This window comes from Geospiza fortis, unplaced genomic scaffold, assembly GCF_000277835.1.
Source record: "Geospiza fortis unplaced genomic scaffold, GeoFor_1.0 scaffold40, whole genome shotgun sequence".
In the NCBI taxonomy this organism is placed as follows: domain Eukaryota; kingdom Metazoa; phylum Chordata; class Aves; order Passeriformes; family Thraupidae; genus Geospiza; species Geospiza fortis.
The window spans coordinates 19,310,355-19,336,261 of record NW_005054297.1 but is presented as its reverse complement, the minus strand read 5'-3'; the positions used below and the strand labels follow the sequence as shown (position 1 = coordinate 19,336,261).

The 25,907-nt window shown below is 38.8% G+C and overlaps 1 protein-coding gene across 1 annotated transcript in view; it reads left to right on the top strand.

Annotated features, from left to right (window-relative positions):
- Positions 1-25,907, top strand: part of TENM3 (teneurin transmembrane protein 3) — a 370,730-nt gene that overhangs the window by 307,947 nt on the left and 36,876 nt on the right. Inside the window, 8 exon segments of the mRNA XM_031064333.1 lie at positions 5,593-5,809; positions 6,867-6,986; positions 7,386-7,647; positions 14,237-14,504; positions 15,065-15,208; positions 18,853-19,102; positions 24,720-24,952; positions 25,543-25,697. Of these exon segments, the coding sequence (XP_030920193.1) occupies positions 5,593-5,809; positions 6,867-6,986; positions 7,386-7,647; positions 14,237-14,504; positions 15,065-15,208; positions 18,853-19,102; positions 24,720-24,952; positions 25,543-25,697 (1,649 nt within the window).

The window sequence follows — 25,907 nt, the reverse complement described above, 5'->3', positions numbered from 1 at the left end:
GCTGCCTGGAAAGAGGAGAAGTATTACTTCCTTTTCCTGCAGTCAACCCACTAATCTCCCAGCAAGCCATTAAAATTTCAGACAGCTACAGGGAATGGCACAAGTATTCTTCTGCTGTATTTGTTTATCATGGGAGATTAGGTTATCTGAGCACTTGTGCTGAATTTATCGTGTGTCTGTGGGTAGTGTGATCCACATCTCACCAGGCTCAGTGGTTACATAATTAAAGTTATCTCAGTTGTTGTCTGTTTGATATGCTGTGGTTAATGTTTATCCTACACTGGGTAGAATATATTTCATATATTAATATCAGCACAGTTCATTAATAAAAGTGTCTGCTGTTCCTTTGATTCTTAGCTCTTTCTGGGACTGATTATTCAAATTCTGTGAACATGAGCATCCTAAGGATCCCAGTGGGAATATTCTCCATAGGAAATCCTAATGGCATCAAGGCATACCTGAGTATTTTCCCTTCTAGATATTATTGACATATGATGGGATGATTATTGCTTATCTTCCTTTTAATACAGATTTTTCAGCGTCTTGGAAATAATTTCTGTTCTCATTAAGGCTCACTCTTTATTTTCCCCTGTGTTTGACTGGATTTTTCTTTACATTTTAGCATCCCACAAGGAAAGTGTGTGCATCAAGCAGATCTTAGCCTGAATTAAACTCCTAATGACTTTGTGAGGGAAGTCAGAGCTGTCTGTGGGTGGAATACACCTATTTTCTTGGGGAAAGAAGGTGTCACTATTATACTTGAACAAAGTGGGCCATGCTCTGCTATCACTGTAGAAAGAATAAGAAACAGGAAGAGTGGCTGTTTACTCTTTAGTTTAGATGGGTCCTTATTGAACAGACTTCTTAGTTAAGTTTGCTTTTTATTAGCTCCTATCCAGTTATTTAGAGTAGTTACAGGTTTCCACAAGCAAGATTTAAGGGAACATTAATATTCTTTCTTTGCTGAAATGAAAATAAATACTGTAATAAAGCAAAGCATACTTAGCATTACTGTATTTTTTTAATGACTTACATAGTGTAGGACAGCCTGTTTCTGGCAGACGTCACAGGATAGTACAAGTTCAGCCAAAAGATTGTCTAAACCAGGGCTCCTCTCTGATAGTGGCTAATAGCTGTTGCTTAGCAAAACATTATAATAGGGTCGATGTGAACTTAACATTTTCTTTTGTGTGCTAACAGGCTGTGAATTAAAGTGAGGAATTACTGCCACTGAACGTTTTGAATATCAGGAGAGTTGCTAAGTGCAAACATAACCCAAGCTAAGGAAATCTCAGGACCTATCTACTTGAACTAGGAGTGATACACTGGCATGCTCAGGTTCTCTGGCTTGTGCTCTGACACTTCCCATTCTTCAGCTTTTTGATTGCATCTGTGATAGCTGGTGAATGCTGGGTTCATATATTATGGAACTTACCCACAGTGCCTCCAAGATTTCTTTCTGGAATGAGAACTCATTTGGACCCCCACATTCCATATTTTAGGCTTCTTCATTCAACAGCAAAGCTGAATTCTGGTCCATGCACACTGTTCAGGAGTAAATCAAGGGCTGTTTGTACTTTTCTGGCTTTTCTGGCCAGCTGTTCCTACAAGCAGTCATTTTGATGTCTATGATTGAGTCCATTCATTATAGCCTGTTGCCAAACTGAGGTACGTAAGGATAACTGAGATTTGGTTATACTTTTCTTTCCTTTCCTGTCTCTTGCCTTGGTTTGCCAGTCACCAAAGCTGTCCTGGTGGAATGGCCAGCATCATAGTTCCAAAACTATATTCTTCTTGTGTAGGCACTGAATTTCACTCTGTGGAGATTTTTGTTGCCTTAATATTTAATCAACTATAATCAACAACAACCAAGAATAGGATTTATGTAGGTCCTTGACTACCATCTCCCCTGGACATTGGCAGATCTTGTGCCCAGGACTTACTTTGTCCCTCTACTTTTCTTCCTTCCAGCAGTTTTATTCCATTCAAAAGCAAGCAGTCCCACTGATGCGTATTATTTTTTAGACACACATTGTGGGGATCCTCTGTCTTGACTCCTCTCGTTTAATCACATAGAGAGAGCATGGAGAAGAGAAAGGTTGGGTTGAAAGTTGCCTTAAAGATCATCTAGTTCCAATCCCCCCTGCCATGAACAGAGACACCTTCCACTACACCACATTGCTGAAAACACCATCCAGCCTGGCGTTAAATACTCCCAGGGATGGTGAATCCACAACTTCTCTGGGTAGCCTGTTCCAGTGCCTCACCTCCCTCACAGTAAACAATTTCTTCCTTATATCTAAAGCCATTCCTCCTTGTCCCATCACAATCTTCCCTTGCCAAAAGTCCCTTTCCAGGTCTTGCAGGCCCTCTTCTGGTACCTGGGGGATGCTACAGGGTCTCCTTGGAGCTTTCTCTTCTTCAGGCTGAATGACCCCCACTCAGCCTGTCATCACAGGAAAGGTGCTTCAGTCCCCAGTCATCTTCCTGGCCTCCTCTGGACTCACTTTAACAGCTCCTTGTCCTTCTCACACTGTGGGCCCCACAGCTGGACTCAGAACGCTGGCTGGGGTCTCACGAGAGCAGAGTTTTGATGGTTTTATGAATCTCTCTAAATAAGTGATTTTATCAACAGTCCATGCTCCACTGCAATTCAGTGCATTTTGCAACAAAGGGAAAAGTAACATTAGTCAAGATTTTTACATTAGCAAGACGTTAGCTTTTGAGGAAGAAAACAATGAAGTCGTCATTACATCTTTCGTACACAGAACCACTTACATCTAGAACAAGAAAATATAAATAGCCTTCTGAGACTGATAATGACTGTCCAGCTACCTGTAGGAGTTTCTATTTTCTTTATAATTTCACTGTCATATTTGAGTGATATAACTGACAAGGCACTGTTGAACTAAGTCTCATATTTTTCAGGCTAAACAAAATTCATCAATAATTTTGCAGAGCCATTTCAGAAAGGAAATTTTACTGTGCTTCACACAGTGCAATAGAGTACTTGACTTAGTGGTACTAGGTAGCTCTAGCCACATAAGTACACAGAAGGAATGAAAAATGTTTTCTCGAGTTATAAGGAGTCAGATTCATAACCATCCGTCACTCGCCTGGGCAAGTTACTGATAAACTCCACAGGAAAATAACAAACAGCATATCCCTGGATCTTGGCTGGTGAAAATGAGATTCTTTCTCTGATTGATGTTAGTGGAGAGGCTTGTAAAAATGCATTTCCAGCTGATTAGTTCAGAAGGTGTCAATCTCATGCAGTTTTATGACCTGCAGACTATACTCCAGATGTACATTTGCTTTTTATAAACTAACAAAGACAAATGGAGAAATTTGAGCATTTCTTTGACAACTGCACCAGATATTGCATGGGGGGCCATTCAGATAAATAAAATCCCGAAAATATTCTTTTAACCATCAGTACCCCCAGCTTTGACACTGATCCAGGCTTCTGGAGTTAAAACCAACAAGGGAGGCCTGTACTTCAGCTAGGAAAGGGTTTAATATTTTACAAAAATGAGACTAGAAAGTCACAAGAGTCACAGCCTATTTGAGGTTGGAAAGGCCTGTGGAAACCATCCAGTCCCACCCCCTGCTCGGAGCTGGATTAGCTAGAGCAAGTTGCTCAAGTATGTACCCAGTTGGATTTTGTGTATCTCCAAGCATGAAGGCTCCAAGACTTCCCTGAGCAACTTGTTGCAGTATCCAGCCACCTTCACAATAAAAAACATTTTTCTCCTGTTCAGTCTCTGTCCATTGCCTTTTTTCTCTTGCTGGGCACCACTGGATGGTGCCTTTTTTACACCCTCCCATCAGGTATCTGTATGCATTGATGACATCCCTCCCAAGTTTTCCCTTCTCCAGGTTCTGCAGTCTCAACTCTCTCAGCCTTCCCATGTAGGAGGGATGTGTCAAGCCCTTAACAGTCTTCATGGCCCTTCACTGAGCTTTCTCTAGTACGTCCATATCCCTTGTACCAGAAAGCCCAGCCAGTGCTCCTAAAGCAGCCCAGAATGATGTTGGCACCTTCCTTGCTGCAAGGACATGTTGCTGGCTTATGTTAATTTTCTGTCCATCAGGACTTCCAAGGTCTTTTCCACAAAGCTGTGTTACGGTGTAGGAGGTTGTTCCTCTCCAGGTGCAGGACTGTGGAAACTTCATGTGGTTCCTGGCAGCCCATTTTTCCAGCCCGTCAATGTCTAGCTGAATGGCAATGTGACCCTCTAACGTATCCTCATCCCAGGAAAAATCAGTGTTCTTTCTTGTCTCTTAAAAATGTTCAAACTTTGATATACTTAATGATGCTTTTTTCAGCCCTTTTATTTTCCCTGAACTGATTTCAAAGTCAGGCAAGTTAAATAAGAATTTTAGATGTGCAAAAGAACAGAAATCCCACTCCTTTACTATTTTGCCAGTCTTCTAATGGATCCACATAGCACAGCAATACTTAAAAGAATACCTTTAGAAGATCTCTGTTTACTTACAGTCTTTCAACATATGATTGAACAAAAATGGATGCTATTTTTCCCTTCAGAAAGAAGTTTTACTCTAAAGGCAGATTCTTTTGTGAGACAAGCAGTCATGGGTTTCCTTCGAGTGCTGCATTGGTATATTTTTCAGTTCAGTGCAGCAAGCAAGCTCCCTCTCTAATCTAAATGGAATAATAAAATGTTTGAGCTATTTCAGTCTTGCTGTTCTTTTGGGGAAACAATTATCAGCTCTGTGATACCAGATTACATTCATCTAGAAATTTTCTGTAGCTGACATTTCCAGGCTCATTTTCCTTATGACTTTACTTACAGCAAATTAGTAGTTATCAATTTGATCTTGATTTTAATCTTTGATCAAATTAGATTTCCAGGGATGTGACAGATCTATTGTTCCACATATGGGAATATTTCAGCACATAACTATAAAAGCACCCATGTGTTTAAATCTTGTTTATACTGGCCAGTATTTCCCATTCATTTATTCAGAATAAAATCTAAATGTTAAATACAGATTTTGTTCTCTCGTACACTTTCATGTGAAAAAATTTGTGGAAATTGCCTTGCCACTAGCAGCAAAATCTTTCTGCCGAGGTATAAAGGAATCCACCTTGATACATTTTGTGAAATATTTAAAGCTACTTGCAGGATAGATATTACTAAAAAACTTGAAGAAAACAGCAGAGTGGGAGTTACTTGTTTCTTTTCTCTAGCAAGTCAAATAACCTCACATAAAAGCTAATTAGACCCACTTAAAATGTTTAATATTTATAAGTTAACAGTGTATGCAGAGCCTGAGTGCCTTCATTTTCTCGTTTGTTTGGCATGTTTTTAGAAAAGTATTGAATAAATAGGTTCGTTTTTACATGATACTGAGTATACCGAGCATATTCAGCTTGCATGGATTTCCATGGGAGTTTAAGAACTCAGTGGAAACAAACTCTTTAATTGGAAGTGAATTCATTGAAATCTTAATTATGAGTATTCTTTCATACTACATAATTTTTTTCATCTCCCTGCTGGCTGGCTCATTCCAATGCACAGGGGCAGGAGGAAGAGTTTGTTCATTTGTGTGACTTTCTGCCAACAGATGGGCTAGTTGACTGTATGGATCCTGACTGCTGTTTGCAGAGTTCTTGCCAAAACCAACCTTATTGTCGTGGCCTGCCTGATCCCCAGGATATCATCAGCCAAAGCCAGCAGTCTCCATCTCAGCAAGCTGCCAAAGCATTCTATGACCGGATCAGTTTCCTCATCGGAGCAGACAGCACCCACGTCATACCTGGGGAAAGCCCTTTCAATAAGAGGTGAGCCTGACTTGTCCTGTACTCGTGAGCACAGAACAAACTGGAGGGTGGGGTTCATGTGAGAAGATCTGCTATGACTGCGAATTTCTGGTGTGGATTATGAGCAAAGACCTTTCCGCTTAATATATCGAATTGCTTGTTTTGTCTCATTTCCTGCAAAATTCAATTTACCAGTGCCACTAGGTTACAGAAGGTACTTGCTATGCTTAGTATCTGTATTCTAACAGGGCACTTCATTAATGATTAAATAAATCTTTATTTAACCAGTTGATTTGGGCTAGCACAGTTGGAAATATATCAAAGCAATGAAAACACTTCAGAAGGAAAAGCAAAGCTGCACTTTTTAAACTGAGCTCACTAAATAATATAAATTATGAATTAATGTAATAGAACTGTTAAGTGCACGACAGTATAATTGCATAAACTATTTGACTGGTGCTCTGTGAAGCAGTAATGACCTGAAAATAAGCCAGTAACAGGAAGCAGGTGTCTGGGATCTCACTGAGTGAAAGAAGATGATTTACACTAGAACTACTGCGTTTGCAGTAATTTAACAGCATTAATGTGTTTGGGCACAGCAGTTGATTAAAAGTTGTTGCACTAATGTTCCTTATTGCTCTTTTAAATTTTGTATTTTATAGTCCCTGCAGTTTTACAGATTGCTTTGATACTGATTGAAAAGTACATTTTTCTTTAAGAGTCTGCCAGAAATATGACTTATAGTGGGAACATATAGAGTTTCTAAGTTCTTAAAATTCTTCAGTTAATTTCTGCTCTTAGTAACGCAGTACAGACAAAATAAACCAAAGTAAAATCAACAATACTGAAACAAAATTATTATCTGCAGATTCTAAGGCATTTGTTTATATAGTGTAAATTATGTGAACTTGTAAAAGGGTTAGAATCTGAGGAATGTTTTCTAAATGATAGTTGATAGCATGTGGAGAGGGGTGGGTGGGTGAGGGTGGATGTATGTGTGTTCGCTCACTAGCTTTTATTCATGCAAAAAGAACAAAATCCCCCAAACTTGTCATCTGATCCTCCATCTTTTTCATAGTCTTGCATCTGTCATAAGAGGCCAAGTATTAACTGCTGATGGAACACCACTCATTGGAGTCAATGTTTCCTTCCTACACTATCCAGACTACGGATATACAATCACTCGCCAGGATGGAATGTAAGTTCCTTTTGAAGCACTAAAAAGTCATAAAGACAGCAAAGGTGTTACTGAAGAGCTGCTTGTAAAACTGAGATAATAAAACAACGGGAAAAAGAGACATTAGGAAAGTGATTGACTAAAGTTGTACTTTGCACATTCTTAAAATGTAAAACGTGCTGATTATTATATACTTTAGAAGTAGAAGGACTTGCTTAATTTAAACGCAGCATCCCAAATTCTCTGTTCTCTCTGTGCAGTACAATGTAATGTAATTTAATTGATTTCTCCATTGTTCCCAGTAGAGCCATTCTGCATTCAGAGCAGTACAATGGAATGAAGAATCAATCAGTAGAATAGAGGCTGTGGATGGCTTTGGGAATTTACTGACTAGCTAGCCCTCTTGGGGTTTTTCCCTAGGTTTGACTTGGTAGCGAATGGTGGTGCCTCTCTGACATTGGTGTTTGAGCGATCCCCGTTCCTGACACAGTATCACACAGTATGGATTCCCTGGAATGTCTTTTATGTCATGGACACCCTTGTCATGAAGAAGGAAGAGAATGACATTCCCAGTTGTGACCTAAGCGGATTTGTAAGGCCAAACCCTGTTATCGTGTCCTCGCCTTTATCCACTTTCTTTAGAATTTCTCCTGAAGATAGTCCCATCATCCCAGAGACACAGGTAAGAAGTGCTTCAAATAAACACAATCTTACGCCAGGCTAGTGTTCAGAAACCAGAATGAAAACCATGCACTGCTGTAGAAAAATAAGTAATTCTGAGTAAGTGCTAGGAATTTGCAACATGTGATTATTTTCAGACCAATTTATTTATTCTATGGGATGATTTTTTTAAATTTTGTCTGAAAATGGAAAGTAAGAAAGCTGTCTGTACATCAGTACATTTGTTTGCATCACTTAATTTACAGAATGTGTTTAGCATTCAAGCACTGGCCCATAATTAGGGTACACTATGGTACGTGGGCTTTTTAGGATTGCCCTCTTGTTAGAAGTCACCTCAGAGACTGAAAACAAAAGGTGTTTTTCCACTGTGTCCTAAAGACACACACAGTTTGAATTGTCTGTTTAGTCCTAATAAATAGCATGACACACAGGTTTTCATAAAGTAGAAGAACTCTCTGCAACACTGAGGATAAGCCAGTGAGTTTGTGGTCTAATCACCTTCTTCAGAACTTGTAATACTGAAAGTAAGACTTGACATCCAAACCTTGATTTAAATGGGAAAAACTACAGATGAAATGGGAGGTTTTAAAAATTTTTTCACGATAGGTGTATTAGATTCCTCCATCTCAAATAATAATCACTGTACAATGAATACTTTCTTGGTTCTTAAAGCATTTCAGTTGCATTTTAAGCAGTAATATATGTCTTAGTGTTGATTTCCAGACTTTTCCTAGTGAAGCAGTCCTCCTTTTGCCTCCCTCTTTGCCTCTTTCTCTTGCCTTGCCCCTACTTCCACAATGTCATAACTACATAGAGCACTCTTTTTTGCATTCACTAAGAAATGTCCTTGCCTCTTCAAGAGAAACACAGAAAATGTATTCAAATGTTTTCATGCAGAGCTCTTAAGAAAAGAGCTAAATCATTAAGCAATTCATGGTAGGAGCAAGTTTAAAGGAAAGATGTAAGAAAATTACAACTAAACACTCATACAAATCTAGACTGTGCTAGGAAATTGTTGCTTTTATCCTCGCTATCATTTCTGTGCCTTTGATAGCTGCAAGTCAATTAAAAGAGAAAGTATTTTCAAAACAGAGTCCACTGAAAAACAGCTCTGATTTACTTGTTTTGATTTACTTGTTTTGGCAACAGATGATAGATTCGGTTCCTGAAATTATGGAAAATGGCTTAGCTAGATATAAATCAAGAAAAAAGTTATGATAGAAGAATGTCAGAAAATACAAATTTTAAAAAACCCCTTGTAGTGTCTAGGTAAACAAGTTATTTCTTGAGCAGTGGGACTAATGAGGTCTGGGTTCCTACTAATTCCCACCCACTGCTGTAATTCCATCTGTCTGTCACATCCAGTCCTTCCCCACAGGCTGCATTCAGCCTTTTCTTCTTTCTCATGGGAGTCCCAAATTGACTACTTCTTCCCTACTGAAGCCCTTTTTTTTTACAAATATAAAGGAACAGAATTATCTTTAGAGATTTCTAGTGTTACTTAAATTGTGATTGAAATTGTCTACCAGGTTCAAAATTTGTGAGGTGGGAGGTCTGATAGGCAGGAATGTTGGGTCAAGTTGTCTCCCTAGGAAACCAGCTGGAAGGAAGGATATTCCCAGTAGATCCTAGGCAGTTGGTGCTGCTGGGTGATTTATGATGAGGGAAAACGCTGCGCTTGTTATGTATGCAAAAATAATCCAATTCAATACTATGTAAGAAAACATTAAGCAGTGCTTTCTTCTGTATTCTTTGCTTTTCCCACACATCATTTTCTCCTTCAGCAAGTGGGAGCTGCCCAACTGTGACTGGTGTGTAGCCCTTCGGGTCAGGTTCCCCTCAGAAATGCATAATGCTCAACAATCAGCCACCAAAAAAATCACTCCTCTCATAAAAGATGGGCAGAGCCAGATACTATTGAAAACTGTGTGTTCAGCTCCAGAGGAACTGCTGCTGATCTTTTCATATAAAAAGGGACAATGGCGGTTTAAAGTCTGTGAGCCTGGAGGAAAGCACAGAGGAATAAGTTGTTCCCCATGTTCTTGCAGTCGGTGTTTAGCCACCCTGTTCGTGTGCTGTGACAGCAGTCACCATCACGTACTGCAGGAGAAAATGATAAGCTGCTGTAATCATCATCCCTTGAAGTGCTTCATCATCCCTTGGAGATAATGTTTCCAAGAGTGTACTTAGTGGCTTATGAATCCCAAATTGATCAGAAGGGGAATTAAAGTCTGTGCCAAAGGAGCAGTATGAAAGAAAACTGCAAAAAAAAGAAAGGGCAAGCAAGGGGAAAGAACAAACACAGTGGGTAAAGAGGTGATCACAGACCCAACAGATCATTACTCAAGAGGGCTGATAATAACATGTTAAGTAAATTTGGACTGCTCAGGCATGATTTTATCTACTATTAATTGCAAGTTACCATGCTTTGCCTTGACTTAAGTAGCTGAGATTAATCGGTGTGGAATGAGGCAATAAACTGCATGCAGATGAGGGAGTTCAGGTTAAGCTGGAGCTGCTTTTATGTATTAGGTAATATTGTTACTCTCTTTTTCCTAATAATTTCCTAAAATGTCTGTTTTCCATATATTGCCATGTGGTCTGGCAGAAGTCCATGTGAGTCACAGTGAGCAATTCTGAAACTGGGTATTTGAGGGTTTCCCTCTCCTAAACTTCTGTTATCCACTGTTCCATGTGCTTGCAAGATGCCTTCTGCAGGTCCTGAGCCTCTTGTTTCCATCGCTTCAAGTGTATTAATGAATGAAAACTGTATGTTTTCCTTCAAATTATTTATTCAAGGTTCTTCTCCTCAGACTCTTTCTCACTAGTGGCAGTAATGAGGCAAAAGTTGGCAAAATTTATTTACCCAGAGGAATTCAGGATAAAATATGAGCCTCAATGACTTAATAAAAATAATTACTTTCTGTTTCAGGTAGGCTAGGTTTGCAGCAAAGAAATTAACCTATTTTAACATTTAAACCAACAACATAATAGGATATCTAAAAATCTTAGTATTCTATGGATGCTGCAGCCCAGTTTCACTTATCTAAAATCTCTTCAGAATTTCAAGTTCATACTTGAAATTTGAGAAAAAAAAGGAGATTATTTGTAGAACCGAATATCTTCATTTATATATTTCCTTCTTTTCCAGCACATTTTATGGTTTTCTTCTTTTTTTTTTCTTTCTGTCTGAGACTTTATACATACCTTTTTCTTTATTCTTTTATAGACACATTTTTATATTTCTATATGTATGTGGCTTTTTCCTACATCTCTTCTCTGTGGTACCTAAACCATGTTTTAAGTCTTGAAAAACCAAGTAATTTTACCCTTTTTATTTCTCCTTGATTTAAATGGTAATTTAAGAGCCTCAGTTGTAGGGGAAGGCTTTTTTTAAAAAAAGGAAAACATTTTTTCTGTCTTGAAATGAGCAGTTTCAGCTTCTACTTAAAGTATAATTTTGGTACTCCTTAATCTCAGCCTTTATATAATAGCAGCAGTTGCTAGTATCTAAAAATGCCATCTTTACCCCTCTCAAACCTAGATCATGTTACATTTTTATGCAACAGCTCAGCTGTTATTTCTCAGCAAACAACCTTTTTCTGACACTAGGACTAAAGTTTGCCCTCATTTGTGAAATTTGTCCTCAAATCCTCTATTGAATTTGTTCGATTTGCAAAAAAAAAAAAAATCGCAGCAACACAGCAGGCATTTCTCCCCCTAACTGAATTACTTATTCAGTGTTCTGAATACCATCAGAGCATGTCAGCTGAATCATATCATATTTTGGAGCAGGAAAGCATTCTAGAGCCTGAACAGCTTTAGTCCTGCTAGCCATGAGAGATGAGGAGCCTTGCATAATTTATGTGACTCGGACACCCGCTCAAACTCTGAGGACAACAAACCCTGGGAAAATTGAGGTGACCCTTATCTCAGTCCCCTGAGTTAAATATTTCACTGCTGTCCTTAGGAGAAGCTTGATCATCTACAAGTAAAATGTCAGCCATTAGAATTTGGTGGTTGGGCAATAACTCAGTTCCCTTAGGGTATCAGCCTTTCTGAAGGTAGTTCATACTCAGTCTGGAGAAGGTGAAGCAGAGACAGCTTGGTTGTGTTGGTGATTCCTGATGTGACTTTTATTCCCAGTGACTTTCCCGATTGCTTTACAATTGATGTGTTGTCATGGCTCCCATAGGAGCTCTCTGCTGTGCCTGATGATTTACCTTTTTGGATGAACATGAAACTGTTTAATTCTCTTTGTAATGCTTGATTCTGGGAGATAGATTGAATTGCATAACCTTACCTATACATTTCTAAAGTTCTCTAGAAAATAAGTTACTACAGGGGATGTTTTATGGAAAAAAGGAAGTTATAAGTCAGATTTCCAGCAGGCATTTGAGGCTTCTGCAGAAACTAATAATAGGGGTTTAGGTTTTCTTTTAAACCTCACTGAGAACTGCATGAGTGTCCTAGTTTCTAATTTGATAGTAATCCAAATACACAGTGGAATTTCTTGAAAATTGAAACTTCAAGGTGTCCTCTTTATTGCCTGTTATCTCAGCCAAGAGTACTGGAGGACCACCTATGTGTTTAACACTGCTCTTCCACAGTTGCAGTTGTAAAAGAAGCAATGGTCGTAACAGGAGACCACTGAAGTCCATTAAATTGTGTCCTATTACAAGCATATTATTTCTTTTTCTCCTCTTGCTTACAGAGACCTCCATCTGTTAGACTAGCTTTAATGTGTAGTATGTGAGAGTCCTGCTGGTGTCTTGAGGAGGAATTTGTCTTTTGTTCCTGGGTGGTTTTTGCTTTTCCTTCAAAGTCTCAGAAAAGGAATGTGCTCACAATCACTGACCTCTCTAGAGAGAGGTGGTTTTGTTCATGTAGGAAAGATTTGCCTGGTCTCTGGATTAGACAGTCTCTATATTGAGCTGAGGGAAAACAGACTAGATTTACAAAGAGAAATGAGGCCACACTCACCTCCTTCAAGGTGACTACTTGTCATTTCTTTTCAGCCAGGTTCTTGGTGAGGAACAAAGAAATATTCAAAGAGTAAGAATTAAGAATTCAAAAATCGTAATTAATTTGTTTTGTATCTTCCAATTCATACTTTATTTCCTAAAGCTCTGTTATAGTCTTACTGAAAAACAACAGTTTCATGTCTACATGTATCGGATGTAAATAATTATAATGCCAGACAATGAGTCAAAATAGTATTTCTGAAATTTTGTTACTGTTGCTGGGAAGGAAGTAGATATAATTAATAGTGTATAAACCTTTCTGTAGATCCAGCAAAAATGCTAATGTGGAAGATGCTGTAGCATATATTGCCCTTCTTGAACATCAACCACATTACTTCACCCTACTCAACACAGTCAGTTTTTTAGAAGCAGTGTCCAAGGATTTCTGTGGCACAGAGAGCTGGCAGCACTTGTGCAGTAGCCAGGTTTTGATCCCACTGAAGTCTTAAGCCTAGTACTTGTGACAGTGCTTCTCCTGAAGTCTGCTTCCCACTAATACTAAATCATGTTTAGTCTTCAGACTTCAGGACTGAGAGACCGGGAGAGTAAAATAAACCTTTCTTAATTTACTTCCCAAGAGTGTTCCTGTAACACCACTAAGGTTCTGGGCTTGTGCTTCAGCATCCTTTGAACTCTTCACCAAAGAAACATTGGCTTTAAGTGTGTCTAGATACATTTTTCTTCTTCTTTTGTTTGTTTCAATAAACCAGGATACCTGGTAGCTGTTGACTTGCAAGTGCTGGCTGCCTCTGACTGAGGCATAGAACAGTATAGGCTGCTTTTATCCACATTACACAGAAACATCTCGCATCCATTCATCACCCACAAAAGCTTCTCAGCTCAGAGGCAATGACAAGGTAGAGGAGGGGAGGAATCTTTTAAAAATAAAATTGACTCATTCCACCTCTCAGAAATGTGAAAGTGATAAACTGATATCTGAGTAGTGAATATTGATCAGAAAATATGGAAAAACTTCCCCCAAGGCATCCTACTTATCTGTCTTCAAAATAAATGGAAGAATGGTCTAGTTTAAAGTATTTACAATCCACTGGTAATGCAAATAATAAAATACCTGGGACTTCTTCCTGCTCCTACAGGAGAAATTAGGCATCCCAACCCAAATCTCAAGCTTTACTCTCCTTAGAGGCTCTACTGCCTTTATTAGACATCCCTTTATTAGTTGGGACATGGGTGGCAGTACCATAAGGGGCAATTTTAACTTAGTTGAAAGATGCTTTTTTGCCTCTTCAGGAAAAATCAGTTGGGAATGTTTTCTCACGCCTCCTTTGCGCCCCCCATTAAAAAAAAAGGAGATAATTTTGAAAGGCTAGAGCAGAAAGTACCAATTAAGCAGCTTCAGTATAATGAAGAATTTAGGCTTGACTTTTTAGAAAAAGTGTGAAACGTTATTTATTTATGGTTTTTTTAACCATGATGGCCAAATACAGATGATATTTCCTAATGGATTGTCATGTAATATGTTAGGAAGCCTTTTGTGATAGATGCACTGTTTTGTTTAATTTCCAACTAATTGAAATACTGTATTTTTCTTTTAATGATGCATAGGTACTTCATGAAGAAACAACAATACCAGGGACTGACCTGAAGTTATCATACTTGAGCTCCAGGGCTGCAGGATATAAATCTGTACTGAAGATTACTATGACCCAATCTGTTATACCATTTAATTTAATGAAGGTTCATCTTATGGTGGCAGTGGTGGGAAGACTTTTCCAAAAATGGTTCCCTGCATCCCCCAATCTAGCATACACCTTCATATGGGATAAAACTGATGCATACAATCAGAGGGTCTACGGATTATCTGAAGCTGTTGGTATGTGTTACAAAGGACTTCTGTACTTCTAGTGTTGTCTTGAACATAGGGAAGCACACCTCAAATGCTTGTATCCATTAAGAAAATGTTTTGCAGAATAAAATTACATCAGTGGATATGAAAACATACTGAAAAATACTAATCTAAGCTTTGAATTAGGAGAAAAATTTTTCTTCAGAAGGAAAAAGAAACCATTTTTCATTCAAATGAAAAGTGACGTTTTTAACTTTTTTTTCCCCATGAAGTAGCTCTCAGCCTAATAACAATGGTGTTTAGTCTGCACACACTCTGTGTACTTAAAGTAAAGCACAATAGCAGTATGACTTACATCGCAAAATGGATTTCCTCTGTACCTCTCTTAATTCACTTACTCTTAATAACTAAAATATTTTAATAACCTAAGTTTCTGGTTAGTATTTTCAACATGTGTAAGAAGCCACAGGAATTTCCATGTGTCCTAGGAGAGCAAAAGAATGTGTGTAGTTTAAGGAAATGCCATTCTTTAAACTCCTCTTCAGAATGAGATCCTGTACTGAATGAGGCCGTGTGCTGTTTTTCAGTGTCTGTAGGTTACGAGTATGAGTCTTGCTTGGATCTGACTCTCTGGGAAAAGCGCACTGCCATTTTGCAGGGTTATGAGCTGGATGCCTCCAACATGGGTGGTTGGACATTGGATAAACATCATGTGTTGGATGTTCAAAATGGTAAGGAGTTAATTTTCTTCTTACTTGTTTTACTACTCTACTGTCCTGCACTTCAAGTCTCTTATTCAAACTTTTTGCTATTTATGCTATTATTTTTTAAAAGGAAATTATAGAACATTTTGCAAATCGTAAATGCTTTGTACTTCCTCGCTCCCCAGGGAAGTGGTCACACCAAGCCAGTCAGGGTTGGCAGAAAGTGTTAGGAAAATGTTCTCAGGCACACAGTGTGATTCTTTGGGTTTATCCTGTGCAAGGCCAGGAGTTGGAGTCAATAATCCTGTGGGTCCCTTCCACCTCAGGATATTCCTTGTTTCTATTATTTACACTGAATGTCATACTTCTGCATACTAAAAATACATATGCATAAATAAACTCATCAGTCTCTGTTGGATATGCTGTGGTGGGTTGACTCTGGCTGGACACTAAAGCCACCCAGTCACTCTCCAGCTGCACAGGGGAGAGAAAACAGAATGGAAAGCTCATGGGTTGAGATAAGGACAGTGACAGATCTCTCAGCAGTCACTGCCATGGGCAAAACAGAATTGACTTGGGAAAATTAATATAATTTATTACTAGTCAAATCACAGTAGTGGAGTGACAAAGAAAACCAATCTTAAAAACAACTTGCCCAATCCTCCCTTCTTTCCAGGCTTAACTTTACTCCTGAATTCTCCACCTCTCCCTGCCAGTGGTGCAGGGACACAGAGAATGGGGCTGTGATCAGTTCAGCACACCCTGTCTCTGTCACTCCTTCCTCCTCAGGGGAAGGACTGCTCACACTCTTCCCTGCTCCAGCATGGGCTCCCTCCCACACAGACAGGCTCCATGAACTTCTCCACTGTGAGTCCTTCCCACGGGCTGCAGTTCTTCATAACTGCTCCAGTGGGGTCTGCTCTGTGGGGTGCAGTATTTCAGGAACAGATGGCTCCAGTCCTGGCATCAAACCTGCTCCAGCACAGACTCCTCTCTCCATGTGTCCAGAGGCCCTGCCAAGAGCCTGCTCCAGCATGAGCTTCCCACAGGGTCACAGCCTCCTTTGGGCATCCCCTTGCTCTGGCGTGGGCCCTCCAGGTGGATATGTGCTCCACCACAGGTGCCCATGTTCTGCAGGGGCACAGCTGCCTCACCGAGGTCTTCTCCCATGGGCTGCAGAGCAATCTCAGCTCTGGTACCTGCAGCACCTCCTCCCTCTCCTTCTGCAGAACTTGCTGTCTGCAGAGCTGTTGCTTGCTCATATTCTCACTCCTCTCTCCAGCTGGAATTTGCTGTTGCACAGTAACTTTGGAATCAAAGTGTATTGATCAAGCACGCTGCTTAGCAACTGTTTGCAGGGTGCCATGCTAAGGGAACCTTAGCTCAACACTGAACAGGAAGAAATTTGGAAAAACTTGGCTGGAAGCATGTAGGAAAGGTGAAGTAAACAGTCACATAGCTTAAAGTAGTAGTTGGTAGCACTTGGTTTTCATGCAAGAGAGGAACCCAGAGTAATTATCAGGGAGATTGTCAGTTCTGCAGTACTTGATGTCCCATGAAGGTCTCCCCATAGTACACAAGCTTATTATGTGTAACACAGTAGTTGAAACCTAAAGCATCGCCTCTGACTGGTGAGGAAACAAGGTCACCAAATCAAGGGAGAAGGTGTCATTGTACCTAATTTAAAACTAAAAAAAAAAAAAAAACCCACCATGCAAATTATTGTGAAGTAATCCACCTAAAAATGTAAAGAGCTATAATTACAAATATATATGTAAGACTGATTCTGTTCACTGGTAAATTGATGATGGCTTTAAATTATGTTGAAGAGCACATTTGACAAGTAATGACTTTTCAAAGTGTCATGTGTCTAATTGAATAAACCAAGTGGAGAGTTGTAATGACAAGGTGGATGAGATGCATAAATCTATTCAGCAGAGAGTGCAGACAGTGTTTGCACAGAAATCCAAACTACTGCAGTAAATAGTCTAATGTACATCTTTTACTCTGTGATAATGGAGGAGAAATGTGAAGGACCAATTTTTCAAGGTAATGACAGAATAAATCAGGTGCAATAGTGCACTGTGCTGACTTCTAGAATTCCTCTGATGAAAATTGTAGAACTCAGCTATTTCAGGCAAAATTATAGTGCCATGATTGTCATAAATGATGTAATCATAGGAAAGGGGATTTCGTATACTGTTAATGCATTCTGGCTTTAACTATTCATGAAAAACACATTCTTCCTCTTTTGATTTAGATTACTTATTTAGATTACTTGCCATTAGGTTTCCATAAACCATTTTCATTTTTTCCAATTTTATCATGTTTCCAATTTTATCATATTGGTTTTACATTTATAATCTCTTGCATTTTATAACATTAAAAGCAGTGAAGACACCTAAAACATTTAAAGAGGAAAGCAAGGTATTTTTTCTCCTACCTTTCAGTACAAATCGTGCACTTTGGGAATGAGGAGGGCAGGAGAAATGCACTTTAAATTTCTTCTAAACTTCTTAAAAGATAACTGTATCCCTCAGCTCCAAATTGCATGAAACTCTGGGCATGCAATCAATAAAACCCAGATCTCTGTACAGTACAAAGTGACGTGTGGTTTACACGGATTATACCATGGAAAGACACATGGTGACTTACGAGTAGAACTGTAATAGCTGACCATTTGTAGAGGACACCTTAATGGATTCTTCGTGAGATTGAACAATCAGGGTCCTGGCAACACTTTAACATACCTTTTTTTTTCCCCTACAAGACTGAAGATTTAACATAAAGCATCCATTTTTCCTCTCAGATTTCCTACGTAGGCTATAAGGAAGAAAAATACTGCTGGCATATTGTTTTGTCTTCACAAAATTATTGTTTCTTTCATGCCTCAAAGCAGAATTAAGTTTTAGAGGCAGGTTGGCTTGGCACCACATTTTTTTTGTTGTTTTGACATTTTTAATAACTGCCTATAACTGCAGATATGGTATTGAGGCAGACTTTGTTGCCAGAGGAACACTTTTGTTGTGAGCTGAGTAAAGAATCTTTTACAATGTAAAATTGAGGCAATCGACAACTTTTTGAAGTGGCTCTTTAATTAATATTTACAATTTGCAACAGTAATCCACTTCAGATTACATTCGACATGATACTCATAATTAGTTACACTGGGACTTTAGGAATACAATTTGCAAATATATGCTTTCTCATTTTTTATAAAGCACTTTAGAATTTCAGTCCTTTCTGGACTTTTTCAAAACTGTAAAGATGTAGGAACACAGACCTTCCTTCCACTAATATACTTAACATTTCCTCCAGCATGACAATTTTTATTCTGAATTATAACTATAAAAATCATTAACATTTAAAAATAACAACTGAAAACATGTTGGGATTTTAAGAGCTACAGTATTTAGCGTTTCTACTAAATTTTGGACAAGATAATCTAATGTTGGCATGTTCATAACCGAAATATAACTATAGATGTTTTAATAAAGTTGCTATCTGTTGTGAGGAAAATATGGTGGGGAAACAATAAAAATTCATTGAACTTATACTAACTAGCTAAAAGAATATTTACAATACTTTTGCACCATTTTATGTGTATACATTCAGAGTTTTTATGAATGTTATTGGGTTTTGATTTAGTTTTTTCCTGAATTATCTGGCAGGAATCCTCTACAAAGGGAATGGTGAAAATCAATTTATATCTCAGCAACCCCCAGTTGTTAGTAGCATTATGGGCAACGGGAGACGACGCAGCATCTCCTGTCCAAGCTGCAATGGTCAAGCTGATGGTAACAAATTGCTGGCTCCAGTTGCCTTGGCTTGTGGGATAGATGGCAGTCTGTACGTGGGGGATTTCAACTACGTCCGGCGGATATTCCCATCTGGAAATGTAACTAGTGTTCTGGAGCTGAGGTATGTCTTTTTCTCATCCTGGACTTTTGGAGGTATGAGTTACTGTGGCAAATTAAAGTATTGAATAAGTTTCTGCAATTGTGTAAGTTTGAGTTTGCGAATGCTTTTGGGAACAAAACAGAAGTTGAGTCAAAAGATTTTTAAAGTACTTAAAGCTGAAATGAAAATATTTTAACTATGCTTATCTAAATGTGAGAATTTAATCTACCCAAAATAATAATTCAGCAGATTTTAAGAGTTAACATATGTGGTCAATGTAAGTGGACAATGGACAATCATTCAACACTTCACTAATGACAGATGTAAATGTTGCCTTCTTCTCTCTCGTCTTTTAACATCCTTTCTGAATGTTTGTCTAATAATGTTTTTCTGTTCTTTTTTACTTGCTCCCACCAAGAAATAAAGATTTTAGACATAGGTAAGCATTCCTTAAAGAAGATTTATATTTTTATAACTGTTCTTCTTTCTTTTTTAACAAATGAATGCTTATAATGGGCAAGTCATTTCTGAGATGTATTACTAGAAAAGAGGAGTATTTTTCAAAAATAATGAGTTCATATGTTTTAGTTATGTCAACTGTCAGGCTGTATCGTCCTTTCTGATGAGTTCCTCTTTTCTCATCACTCTCTGTCCACAGTCAGGCTTCTTGTTATGCTTGTGTGTGCCCTCCTCTGCTGTTCCCTCATCTCTGCTCACTCCTTGCTGGCGGCTCTTTTGCTGATCCTATCAAAACTCACTCATTAATCAGATACACCAAATATGATGAGAATGGCATATAAAAGTATCAAGGGAGTTCATTTCATTAGCCTTTTGATGTTGAATCTTTTCAGGCTCTCATTGAACAGATTTGTTTCTTTAAAGGTGAGTTTCTTTTAATAATGGAAGTTGAAATAGCAGTAACACAACTCCAGGAGTTAAGATTTTAAAATACACCCAGACTCACAAAATTGGTCCCAGAAACAATAGTAATCAGAGGACTGTAGTACAGCATTCATCCATCCTGGCATCGCTACAATAATGGCAAGAACAGAAGAGTAGGTGGATGCTTAGAGTTGCTTTCCACAGCAGCTGGTGCAGATAAGGAAGAAAAAAACAGAGTCATGGTAAAGTCTTGTTGTAGACATGAAACCCTGCAAATATTTGTGGCAGAACTACAAAGCTTAGCAGGCTCGCTGGTAGCTTTCTCTCCTTTTTGCTGCCAATCATTTTCCTTCCTTGTTTTTAAACAAATCCCAGAGTCATATCTCTGTTGTCCTTGTTTTTTAAATTCACTTTTCTTTGGACATACTTCTGTGTGAGGAAGGGTTTTATGTTTTCAGAAATATGTTTCAGATATGTTAGGCAAAAACTAAGGTTTCTGCATCAGTGCTAATGATCAGAATTGGTTTTGTGGTTTTTTTCCCAGGGTGACTCAAAGGCAGTCTCTTCTGTTTGGTGGGTTTAGGGTTTCACTATTACAATTAGTTTGTATGTGTTCCGCCACTCTTAAAAGAATTCTATCCCTTGTGGTATCACAGAGTTGTGATTGCAGCTAGATAGGACATTGTTTTGGCAAATATATAGAGTGTGGAATAATACTTAAAATGGGCATGTGGAATGTACAAAAAGGGATTAAAGAGTGGATGCATATTGAGGTTTGTTTTGCTGTGATTTAGTAGTGCCACCCTCTCCTGCCTCTGGCAGAACTGTGGTCACAGCCTCAACTACAGTGTTTCAGAAACTGGATCCCTGCATCTAAGAGAAGTTGGTGAGGGAGAATACTGAAGCTTTTCTGTTTTATTCATGCCTAAACATGCAGAAGCTCCGGGTAGCAAAATTGCAGTCATACCAAACAAATTAGTGTAACAGCATGAGCCCATATAGCAGCTGTGACGTGGGGGTTCCTCCTGGGGCAGGAGGAGACAGAGAAGACTGTGGAGAACTGGCTCTGCAGGAGCAGTTGGGGAGCCAGTAGGCAGGAGGTGTGGAGTCCACTGTGCAGCACAACATGATTTATTATGAGCCTGAGTTTTCTCTCACTCATACAACATTTTCCCAATGTCCACTCAGCCTTAGAGATTTGCTGATGAGAGACTTCCTAAGCCAAGAGTGGGATCTTGATGCTTAATATCCCCTGGCAGCTTTTTATTCTGTTAATTTAGCTGCCTTTTATTTAAGATGTGTAAACTTTTAGGATTCACCAAAGCCTCTTGCCAAGGGCTCTCCAGCTAAGGACACACTGTGAGATCAAGTACCTTCTTTTGGCTGCATGAATTCGTGCAGAGTCCTGTGAAATGCTGCAGAGGGAAGCACATCTGTCTGGCCTGTAAGAGGAGAAGGGAGAAAATGTCCAGTTTCACTGGCAAGCCTTTCAGACTGCTGAGGAGATTTCTACTTAAACTGCAGTTTGGAAAAAAGCCCTCAACAGACCACTTTGCAAAAGATAATTGCTAGGTATTAGAAGAAAATGCACTAAAAAAATGCATTCCCCAAGTAAAACTACTGAATGAGGCTAAATGCTAGTTCAGATCTCTTGTCTATTCAAGCATTCACCTTTCCTGGCCTATAAACACAGTGCTTCAGCACAGTGTGATGTGTCTCCTAGCTCAAGAAGCCTGTACTCTCTTTTATAGAGAGAGAATGCAGATCAAATTTCTCCTCTCATGTACCAGTGACCTCACATTTTTTTCAATCTCAAAGCTGAAATGATGTCTTTATACACACTGCTGCCTGTGGGTGATTAATGCTGATAGACATTCATGGAAGAAGTCATTTTTAGAAGGACTTTGAAGACAGGGAGGTCTTTTGTAGGCTATGGCACTATCCCAAATCTATAGAGAGCCAGAAAAAAAAGTCTAACAAACCATAAAAACAGCTTTGAGGGGATGTATGGTTTAGAGAGCACATACTGGAGGCAAGAGAGACAGGGACTGAAGCAGGAGGAGTATTTTCAAAAAAGCTATACATGGAGAATAGTCCAGGTGATTTGACAGCTGAAGAATTAAAAAATTGGCCTAATCAAGATAAAAGCAAAGAGAAATAGATAGTTACAGCTCTGTGCATGTGTGTGCACACTTTCAATTCAAAGCACTTACTATTATTCAGCATAGACAGAACAAGTTAATTTTTAGACATTTGTCTTTACAGGAGCCAGTGTGGGTATGTAACTCCATGTTTTGCAGGCTGCTGAAAGTGATTAGGCAATACTGAATGAGTCAATAAGTCACAGGCTGGGGATTTAATTTCTTTGCATTTGTTGTTATTGGTAGAAGGCAGAAGCTTAATTTCATTTCAGGGTACAATGAAATTGCATAAACTCTGCCGCTTTCCAGCTGCTGGCTGCTTATCCCTGTACTATTTTTGTGATCTGCATAGTGCTCATGGATGTTTTCTGGCTAGAAAACAAATGTGGTTTTCACTTGACAGTTATTCAGTTCCTCAAATTGTGCCTTTCTCCCATCAATTATTGGGGGTTTCTATTGGTTAAAGCCTCCTTGGCTGTGCAACCTTCACCTGAAAAGAAATGCTGAGGTTAAGCCTGTTGTATCAGCTCAGAAAGGAGCCATTAGACAACTTCGTATGGCAAGTTGGAGACTTTCTGTTGATTCAGTAGTAATATCCTGTGCACTTCCACTCTTTAAGAAAATAAGAAAATACAGGTGGTTTAAATTATCAGGTGGGTTTTTTTGTTTGATGAGGATATGGTATTTACCATGAGAACTCATCCCCTGATTTCTTTTTTGTTCGAATTAATTAGAATGTACATCTTCATATTAATGAAGAAAAGAGCTTTAAAATTTCTTTTTGGAAATAAATTGTGTTAGGCATAAATTACTTACTTTTTGATTTGATGACTTATTATTCCAATGGCTGAAAAATATGACTGAGGCAATGTTAGATGGGTTGAAGAGAGGTACTTTAATTTCAGTAGTGTAAGAAAGAACTTTATTTTAAATTACAATGAAATAAAATTTAATTGCACATTTCATATCTTACAATGTGTTTGTATTTGAAGTGTTTGCAAAGTTTCTTAAAGACCAAAGTAATCATGTAAATGGGTATAATTTAATTTGCAGTCTATGGAGGTATAAATAATTCGTACACCATATAGTGATCATATTAAATGATCGCTGCATAAATTAAGGTTTTGAAAATACCTTCCAACTATTTAGCACATTGGCAATAATAGATTTGTAACAGACAGAAATTTAAAGTAAGCCTGCATTTGATTGTTTTCAGACATGCTGTACAACACTCAGTGCAATAGCAGAGCTTTTAGAGAGGTGCTAATCACTGTGTATTTGATTTCATTAGTCTGTTTCACTTGGTTTCATTCGTTCTGAACCAACATGTTAAAGTCTTAAAACCAAATAAAGTCCTATTTATGCAACACATTTTTTCTGTGTTTTGTAATTGGATGGCTATAAAAATCTGTCCCTGCTAAAAGACATAATTTGTTCACAAGTTGTTCTTGTTGGTCTCTGCTTGCATTTTCCAAGTGGCAGTACATAAAAATATGTTACATGAGCACAGTTATGTATTTACCAAACGTGAAGTGTAGCATTCTGTGAACAGATGTTTGGCTACCACCAGACTGGTAGATCTGTTTAAGCAGCATTTTTGCAAACATCAGAAGTGACTGTTCTGACACTCTGTTTCAATCCATGAGGGGAGCATCTGAAATTACCTCATGTATTTACATGACCTTATTTCAGCTCTTCATGCCATAAATTAGGTCAGGAATCCCAACTGCAGTGGGTTAAGTTTCTACATCATAATATATCAACACAAAAGGTAATCTCCAGGGCTGTTTTTTTCACCAGCAGGGAAGAAAAGACAGTAATTCTCAATTATGTGGCACCAGAGGAGAGGCAAAATGTACGGTTCTGGGAAAACGGTTAGCAATATATATTTTCACTGTAATAAAGAGTGTGCTGGCATAGTTAGCGGTTTTCTGCCAATGTGTACAGTTATTTGAAATATGACTCTGACTTAAGAAGAATGGAAAAGCTCTGCTTGGTCTCTGGTGGAAGAGATGACATTTCCTAATGTGTTAAATCATGCATATCACACATTTGAAAGCAGTGGATTAAACAAATACTTATGAATGATGTCTTATCTCTTTCCTGCAAAGTCATCATTCAAACTGTCTTATCTGTTCATGAATTACATAAACCATGAACCCCACAGCCTTGTATAAATTATAATAAAACAGATAGGATAATACCAACAAAGTGTAAGTGAGGCCTGGGCTCCTGCTGCAAAATTTGGAACTAGATCAAGGTTCCCAGAACTCTCAGAAGGTTTTAAACTCTAGTATTTTGATTTGACCTGTTAGAGACACATTTGCAGTCTCAAATGAGAGAGCCTGAACTGGCCTGACAGCATCAAAGACAAAATGGACTGTCTTTCCCCAGAGGATTAATCTAGTTGGGGCTGTCTGTGACACAGATGAGAAATGTGGACCAAAACCGTTTTGGGGCCGTGACCTGTGCTACCTGTGCATGGAGCATCACCATTGACTTTAACTCTGTCTGCCTAACTGCACACTTGTAGGAACTAAACTGTTTTCTCCTTGATCCACCACTGTTAGCTGCAGTTAACTACAGCATATGCGATGTGTTATTCCATTTTGCAGCAACAACCCAGCTCACAGATACTACCTGGCAACTGACCCCGTGACGGGAGATTTGTACGTTTCCGACACAAACACACGCAGGATATACCGGCCCAAGTCGCTCACTGGTGCAAAAGACCTGACCAAAAATGTTGAGGTCATAGGAGGAACGGGGGAGCAGTGCCTGCCCTTCGATGAGGCAAGGTGTGGTGATGGAGGCAAGGCGGTGGAGGCAACTCTCATGAGCCCTAAAGGTAAAAAGAGCTCTCCCTCTGTAACATTCAGAATAATACAGAAGTTCAGAGCTGGGGGCGTGATTGTGTTTAATTACTGAATTCAATAGTTGGCTCAAAAATTGGGGATTTGAGTAATTTTTTTACAAGTAGAAAGTCTATAGAGGAAGAGAGCTACAGGGGACTGATTTTTTTGAAATCAATTAGGGTTGATTTTTTAGGAAGTATTTGGCTTGAGTGGTTATTGAGCATTTTTAAACACTCAATAAGAGCATTTAGATTATGTGTTTGGCAGGCAGCAGTGAATATCTAAAATGAGCATTGCTTTTGGCTCCATTTATTCCATGTTTAAAGTTAACTTAAAAGCTAGGCCCTTCCAACACACAAAAGCAATTGAACAGCAAATGCAATCAACAGTAGTAGATTTCATGCTGAATACTGGTTTGTCATGAAAAATACATTAACAAGCTGTATTACTACCTACTCCCTGAGACCAGATTTTCTGCCTACAATTTCTACTAGATACATGCTACCTATACCCTTAGTTGAGGATAGTATATTCACTGGTAGTACAACCAAAAAAAACCTAATTTTTATTTGCTTCACTGAAGGAATAGCAATAGACAAGAATGGGTTAATCTACTTTGTTGATGGGACCATGATCAGAAAAGTGGATCAGAATGGAATAATATCGACGTTGCTTGGCTCCAATGACCTTACCTCAGCACGACCTCTAACCTGTGATACCAGCATGCACATCAGCCAGGTACTTTTCAGTTGCTGCTAATTTGGAAAGCTGAGCTGGTGATAGAAACTGAGATGAAGCTTTTGAGCCCCTTAAAATAAAAGTGGGTGGAGTGTGATGGATATTTAACAGCAGGTTTGGGGGAGAAAGCAAACCTGTTCCACAGGCATGAACTGCACTGTATTCTCTTAGCTATAAATGCTGCTGTATTCAATTTTTCTGCCCATAAAG